Raw genomic sequence first — 8,240 nt, forward strand, 5'->3', positions numbered from 1 at the left:
TAACTACAAGGTTGGTGGTTCAAATGCACCAGCCACTCTTTGAAAATCCTATACAGAGTCACTGTGAGTTGGAATTGACTCACTGGCACTTAATAACATGTGCCCTGGTGTGGTGCTGTAGGATAAGCACTGGACTGCTAGCCACAAGGTCAGAGGTCCAAACCTGCCAGCCACTTTGAGGGATAGCAATGAGGCTCTGTGCTCCTGTAGAGATTTACAGTCTCAGACTCTATAGTAGTGGGTTTGTTTTTTGGTTATGTGCTACATAAGGAGCCCTGGTGGCTCTGTGGTTAAAGCATTCAGCTGCTAAATGAAAGGTCAGAAGTTCAAAACCACCAGCACTCTATGGGAGGATGCTGTGATAGTCTGCTTCTATAATGCTGTGTAGCCTTGGAGCAATTCTACTGTATGCTGTAGGATTGCTGTGAACCAAACTGACTCTGTGGCACTGTGTTTGTGCTTTGTTTTCTATGTGTTAGATATGTGGGTATTGAAAGATACATAAGAAAGCGTTATATACAGCCCTGACTTTTAAGAAACTTTGTTGTTGTTAAGTGCCAGCGAGTCGGTTCCAACCCATAGTGACTCTGTATAGGGTTTCTGAGGAGCAGCTGGTGAGCTTAAACTGCCAACTTTATGGTTATGGTTCAACCAAATTTGCAGTGCAGCGCATTAACCCACAGTGCCACACCAGGACTCCTAAGAAACTTTAGGATTCAAAAATTTGAAACCTAGTTAATATTTCCTATTTTCTCAATGCTTGCAAATGTACAAGACCATATGTAGTACATTAAACATATTATAAATTAGTGTGACTTTTACTTTTATTTCATATCCAGTGTTTATCTGAAAGGTGAATTGATGGGTTAGAAATGCTCAGTAACTACAAAATGTCTTATTGTTATTAGTAATAGAAGGTGTGATTTGTCCAGACATTGGCAGCTCCAGTTTATTGTATGTCAGCATGGAACTGGCTTGAAGTTAAAATTAATTGCATTCAATTTGGTTTAGGTTTCAAACAAACAAGTGTTTTCTTTCATTGAAGGTCCTCAGAGCACACATACTGCCACTGACTAATGTTGCCCTTAACAAGTCCGGCTCATGGTAAGATTATCTTTTTCTCTCTAAGTTTCACAACCAAGGGATAGGACAATTTCTATAGCTTTCTTTGTCAAAGGTACCAGTTAGTTAAGTATATAATCTGTTCATATTCCTCATTTTTGCACCTTACTGAATATCAAGGAGAAACATAGGCTTCTCCTCCAGAATCCCAGATCTGAGCTTTCTATCTAGTTAGTAAGGGTGTCTTGGGGGAACCTCTGGGTTGAAGGCATCTGAAGATCTCAGCAGATAGTACAGCTTCTGTGTAAGCTGGGACAGGGATGCATCCTGTGACTTCTGGGGTGTATGGGGGAAGCAGTGGTCATGTGGCTTGGCATTAGGAGCATCAGACTGGGGCAGCCTGGGGCATGCCTGCTCTGAATCTACTTATCAGTACTGTCGTTGTTGTTGTTAGGTGCCAGCGCAGACCTTGCAGTTCAAACTGACCTTACGGTTCAGTGCATTATCCTGCAGCACCTCACCAGGACTCTTGCAGACCTGCTGTAAGGATGGTATAAGCAGTGTGGCCCCTAAGATGCTACGTAGGAAACGTAGCAAAGACCAAGTAGAAGTGTCATCTTGATCTAGACACAAAAGAAGGAGCACCTGGTGGCGCAGTGGGTTAGGCATTGGGCTGCTAGCTACAAGGTTAGCAGTTCAAACCCACCAGCCAGTCTGTGGGAGAAAGATAAAGCTGTCCATAAAGATATAGTCTTGGAAACCCTATTTAGATTTTCTACCCATTGGGTTTGCCACCAGCATGCCCAGAGACAAGTACAATGACTGGCGCACTAATGTCATTGTTGTTATGTGCCGTGGAATTGGTTCTGACTCACAGTGACCCTGTACAGGGTTTCTGAGGCTGTAAATCTTTATGGGAGCAGAAAGCCTCATCTTTCTCCTGCGGAACAGCTGGTAGTTTTGAACTGCTGACCTTGTGGTTCACAGCCCGATTCATAACCACTACGCTACCAGAGCTCCTTGGCACACTAATAAGTGTTCATAAATATCTGTTTTAGAAAGAAACTGATCCTTTAGTGTGGTTTGTGGCGCTGTAGAGTCAGCACTGGACTGTGAGAACCACAAGGTCTTTATGAGCTGATTCTTGATGGAGGTGGATTTGGGGTTTTGGTATATGTGCATAAAGGAGTGCTGGTGGCACAGTGGTTAAGTACTCAGCTGCTAACTGAGAGGTTGATGGTTCAAACTCACCAGCTGCTCTGTGGGAGAGAACTGTGGCTGTATGCTTTGGTGTAGACTGATGACCTTAGGAGCTCTGTGCAACAGTTCTACTATGTCCTATGTGGTCACTATGAGTCAGAATTGACTGGATAGAGACAGGTTTTGTGGGCATCTGTGTGCACTTGTAAACTTAGGTCATAGGAAAAGGAACTAGAAAGAAAATGCCTTGAAGGGAGTCAAAGGCACATTACCTTGTCTACTCTCTGGTTTAGTTCAGTTCAGATTCCAGAATATGTTTTGCATTTTTACCATTACCACTTGACATTTAGACTGGCTTTTTTTTGTGCATTTAAATTTTTTTTTTCCTATTTTGAAAAAAAAAAAAAGTCTGTTCATTGTAGTTTTGGAACAATTTGTATTTTGGAGATTTAAAAAAATGATAATCTGTTTTCTGTTGGAATGTTGGCAGAATGAATGAGATATCATTTTAATTTAAAATACTAGAGAGCACTATAGGCTACTGCTGCTGTCATTGTTGCTAAGCATCATTGAGTCAGTTCCGACTTACAGCAACCCTGCTTAGGGTTTCTAAGGTGCAACTGGTGGGTTCTCAACTCCTGACCTTGTGGTTCACAGTCCAGTGCTGATCCTACAGTGTTACAAACTGCATCAAAGGATCAATTTATTCATAAAACAAATCTGTACTGATCACTTATTAGTTTATCAGTCATTGTCTACTTTCCTGGGGATGCTGGTGGCAAACCCAGTAGGTAGAAGGCCCAGCATGTTTAATAGAAACAGCTGGACTCTTTCAAGATGAGCAGAAAAGTGAATGTGGTGATCAGTCAGGGTGTCTACGTGAGAGGCCGCACAGGTGTCCCAGTAGTGACCTTGCAGACCATGAGCAGATGTTTGAACGTTCCTCCAGATTGCTGGAAATCTATTTGAGGAAGGTTAACATGATAATGAAGTCCTGGTGTGGTGCTGTGGGATAGGCACTAAACTGCAAACCATAAAATCAGTGGTTCAAACCCACAAGCGGTTCCTCAGAAATCCTCTACAGGGTTGCTATGAGTCAGAAACGACTTGGAAGCGCTTAACAACAACAACATGGTAATAAGAGCGCAGTGGTGCTGTAGCATACACAGGACTGCTAACAATAAGGTCAACGGTTCGAGCCCATCAGCTGCTCCTCAGGAGAATGATGAGGCTTTCTGCTCCCATAAAGATTTATATCCTCAGAAACCCTATACAGGATCACTGTGAGTCAGAACCAGTTCCATGGCACAAGACAGCAGCAACTTGGTAAGAGCAATCCCTGTGTGGAAGACAGATACGTAAGGGTCAGGAGGGAACCCAATCTCATTGGAAGTCTGTTTTGTTTCTGGAGGCAGGTGATGGAAGCTGGTGAGAACCGGTCTTTGTGAAGAGGTCTGATTGGTTGGATGTGCAAGGGAGGAAAGGAGAGGACTAGAGAGTGATGCCAAGCTGAGGTCCTGTGGTCTGACCCCTGAGAGAATGGTGATGCCATTTACTGAACTATATTGGAGCTTAGGAAACATTCCTGATGATTTCAGATCATATATAAATATTGATCACATATAATAACATATTATGCAAATGAAAACAATTGCTGGAAGCATTTCTCTTTATTATATTTCTTGACTCATTTCATATCATTACACTCTCTAGATTTTATTAGATTTTATTCTGATTCTTCTTCAAGTTTGAGATAAACTTAGAAAGCTTCTAAGTCAGCATTACTACGTTAGGTTCTGCAGGCGGAATTTGTGTGATTGTAGAATGCAAAGTGAACGGAATTATCATCCTTCAGGCAGGAAGTGGAGACTTTGGTAAGCCAAACATTTGTTCTTACTCCTCCATGTGTTGCCTGTGCAGCTTTATCACAGGAAGCTACGACCGGACATGCAAGCTCTGGGACACCAGTTCTGGAGAGGAGCTTCACACACTGGAGGGCCACAGGAACGTGGTCTATGCCATCGCCTTCAACAACCCCTACGGGTAAAGGACATCCATCCATTTATGCCTCCATTCACTCGGCTGTTCAGCCTTCATCTCTTGGGGGAGGAAGGAAGAAGAGGGATATCGATGTGTGATTTGGAAACCTTTAGAATAGTGGGGACTCTGGTCGTGCTGTAGCTTAAGCACTGGACTGCTAACCATAAGGCCAATGGTTCAAATCCATCAGCCACTCTGTTTCCACAAAGACTTACAGCCTTGGAAAGCCTACATAGGGTCACTATGAGTTGGAATAGACTCAGTGGCACTAGGTTGTTATTGCTGTTGTTTTAAATCCCTTTAAAAGCTCTTTGGGATAGCTATTAATGTCTTTATATAAAGCAGTGACCATTGAGTCCACTCCAATGGTCATACATGTCAGAGCAGAATTGGAACCAGTGGGATTTTCAATGGCTGGTTCATCAGAATTATATCACCAGAGGCAATATAGAATTCAAGTACCCCTCCTAGCATCATATGAAAGGAAGACAAGACCAGGAGTTCAAGCTCAAAGCTCCTGGGAGTTCTCTGTTCAGCTATTCCTCTGACATTGGTAAACTTGACTGATGCCTCTGGAGAATCCACCATATACACACACATAGCTTGACTGACCTGGTTTAGCAGTTACAGTCTTGCCATGGAGAAATGAGGAATGTGCATCTATGGCATGCTGAAGAAGAATGCCAGGTACAATAGAAGCCTTTGGACCTAGCCTCCAGGTAACAGGTCCAGTAGGTCGATCAGCATTTTCTATCTTTTCGGCATGATGCACTTTCTGTAGTTTCCATGTCTCCTTGGATGCTTGACTCCTCTTCCCTCTGGTTCAGCTTTAGGCTTCTTAAGACTGGACTGTATCATCTCCCAGACCTGCTTTTGCTGGTAGAACTTTCTATTGTAACTTTGGAACATAGGTAATAGGGTCACGGTGGTTCAGTGGTAGATTTCTCCCCGTCTGCACAGCAGACCCAGGTTCTATTCTTGGCGAGTGGACCTCAAGCACAATGCCCAGGTCTGTTGAAATTGCTATGATGCTGAGCAGGTTTCAGCAGAGCTTCCAGACTATGACAGGCTAGGAAGAAAGTTCTGGACACCATTCTGAAAATTAGCCAATGAAAACCATATCGACCACAATGTCTTTATCCCATTGTAAAAGGGGTGGTGCTGATCTGAGGGCTGGCTGGACAGCAGCTACCAGCAAAAACTATGACAACAAATTTAATTGAATATTACATAAATAAACAAAATGTGAGTATGGAAGAAAACTGCTATTTCCTATGAAATCTTAAAGGTAAGTCTTGAAACCAGGTTGCTATTAAATAAAGCTGCGGATGAGCTCAGTGTAAACGTTAGAGAAGACATGAAAATTAAAATAGTTCTGCACTCAGATTGCTCTGAAAATATGTTCCAGCTGTCTAAGTTTTAATTCCACTCTATTGTTGTTGTTGTGTGTCATTGTTTTGTCAGTTCCGACTCATAGCGACCCTGTGTTGTGTTTCTGAGAGTGGCTGGTGGGTTTTTGAACTGCCTACTATATCAGTGGCATTTGGACATGAATTCTGTAAAGCAGATGATAAATTCCCATTAGCTAACTCAATCAAACAAATGACTTTGTCCTCTCATCTGAACACTGTCAAATGAAAGCACATACATACATATCAAAGTTAAAATGCTTGACATATGTTTTTTTGTTTCTTCCCTAACACCCCCCCCACCCCCCGCATGATTTCCTTCTTTAAATTATGTTTCCAAAGTTGGTTCAATGAGAGGGCTTTTACTAGAATATTATAATAATTAGAAGAGAGCAGTCAATAGTTTAACAGTTTAGAGGTCAGGAAGAAGTCATAGTGAAGTCTCCTGGGTAGTGAGTCTTTAACTCTTGTGACCCATGGGACATCTAGTGCCCAGCCTTTTGGTGAAGGCTGACATCTGGTGGGGCTTACATAATTGCATGAGTCTGAAGAACTGGGTCTCATCCCAGCAACCTCACTACCAGATGCTCCTTAGAATAGATACAGAGTCCTGGCAGGATGCTGTGGGATAAAGCACTGGATCACAAAGTCAGTTTGAAGTGCAAGGTTGGTTGTTCAAACTCACCAGTTGCCCCTTGGAACCTTATATAGGGTCACTATGAGTTGGAACTGGCTTAACAGCTTAACAATAAATTGTATTTAAATTGATACTACTTCAAAAAAACATTTTTTTTTCATTTCGTTCAAAATGTCTCAATGACTGAGAACACATGGTTTCATTAAAAAAAAAAAACAAAAAAAAATCAAGGCAGAAAATAATTCAGTCTTCCAAAGGCTAAGAACAGTATGAGACTAAAGCAGGAGCTGGTGGGTGGAAGGCGGAGAGGACTGGAGTGGACACCCTAGGGTAGGACTTAGCAGCAGCAGCTTTGGTAGGACTCATTAGACATTCTCAGCAGCCAGGCTCTCTAGTGAAGGCTTCAGGGGGATCAACAGAATTGGGTGAAGCCAAGCTGGCCTAACAGTCTACAGTGACAATGTTCTTCATGCTAATTTTGTGAGTGGTGAGTGGAATCTTAAAAGCTCATGATGACCATCTAAAGATCTCTCCATGTCTGGAGGAAAGAAGAGTGATGAAAATTGAAGACACTTGGAATCAATGAGTCCAATGGACTAATATTATGTCTGATTATCACTACCAACTGCTCAGAAAGGGATTGCATTAGAAGGTTCTGGATAGAGTGGGAGAAATGAGGAACAAACCTCAAAATAATAATTAAAAACCAGGTTTACTGGCCCTCAGTCACCCTTCAGGTCTAGAACTGAACTCACCCTTGTGGATCAATTTTCAGGTATACAGGAGGGACAACAACACTAGTGAGGTCAGTATGTTCACATGGAATGGTCAACCATTCTAGATCAAAGGGCAGCATTTACCTGAGGACAAAATTCAGAAGGGTTGGCAAAGAGGGTAGAATGTAAACAAGAATCACAGGGAGGAAGTGGGATCACTGTTGTTACAGGGAGGGGATTGCAATCATTGAAATGAGGGAAAGTATATGATTTGTCGAATGTAAAACTGATAGTCAACTCTGTAAATAAAGCACAATAAAAACTTACCAAAAAAAAAAGAAAAAAAAAGTTACAACCTCCATCCCCCCAAAAAACCCCAAAGAGCACTAGGAGGTACACATATCTTAGAATATTTAATCATTTGAGATTAAAAAAAAAAAAAAAAGGCAGCATGTACCCAAGGACAAAGATTAGAAGTCTGAGGAAAGAAGGAAGAATTGAAACAGCCAACACAGGGAGGAAGTGGGAGAAATGATGCTATGTTGTGGGGATTACCATCAAAGTCACACAAGAAATGCACTTGAATTATTGAATAGAAAACTGATCTACTATGTACACCTTCACCCGACTGACAATGAAAAGTTAATTAAAAAAAAAAAAGTCAGGTGAGGCCAGAGCGTCTTGGAGTCTGAGTTTGGTCCTGCAGGACTGAGATGCAATCAAAGGTCTGAGAACTAAGGAGTGCCGTGGCAACAGTGCTGCTTTAGAAGGATTCCTTCTGCAGAGGGAGGGCTCAGAGGGACACATTTCCATCTTCTTCTAGTGAATTGGGTGAAGGTTTACAGAGTAGATCAGTTTTCCATCCAACAATTCATGCACATGGTAATTCATGCCATTGACTACAATCTCCACAATGCAACATCACTTATCCCACTTTCTTCCTGTCTACCCGAAATCATCAAACAATATATTTTATATCCTATGCGAGTAAAGTTTAACTAGAGTAATACAGAAATGGCTGCAAGCATATATTGACAGAGAACTTCTAGAAGTTCAAGCTGGATTAAGAAGAGGACATGGGATAAGGGATACCATTGCTGATGTCCAATGGATCTTGGTTGAAAGCAGAGAATATCATAAAGATGTTTACCTGTTCTATATTGACTATGCAAAGAC

The 8,240-nt window shown here is 41.9% G+C and overlaps 1 protein-coding gene across 1 annotated transcript in view; it reads left to right on the forward strand.

Moving 5' to 3' along the window:
- Window positions 1–8,240, forward strand: part of DAW1 (dynein assembly factor with WDR repeat domains 1) — a 68,249-nt gene that overhangs the window by 20,199 nt on the left and 39,810 nt on the right. Inside the window, exons 3-4 of the mRNA XM_006861912.1 lie at window positions 1,046–1,104; window positions 4,183–4,305. Of these exons, the coding sequence (XP_006861974.1) occupies window positions 1,046–1,104; window positions 4,183–4,305 (182 nt within the window). The remainder of the gene's footprint in view (window positions 1–1,045; window positions 1,105–4,182; window positions 4,306–8,240) is intronic.

This window comes from Chrysochloris asiatica, unplaced genomic scaffold (assembly GCF_000296735.1).
Source record: "Chrysochloris asiatica unplaced genomic scaffold, ChrAsi1.0 scaffold00044, whole genome shotgun sequence".
NCBI classification, from domain to species: domain Eukaryota; kingdom Metazoa; phylum Chordata; class Mammalia; order Afrosoricida; family Chrysochloridae; genus Chrysochloris; species Chrysochloris asiatica.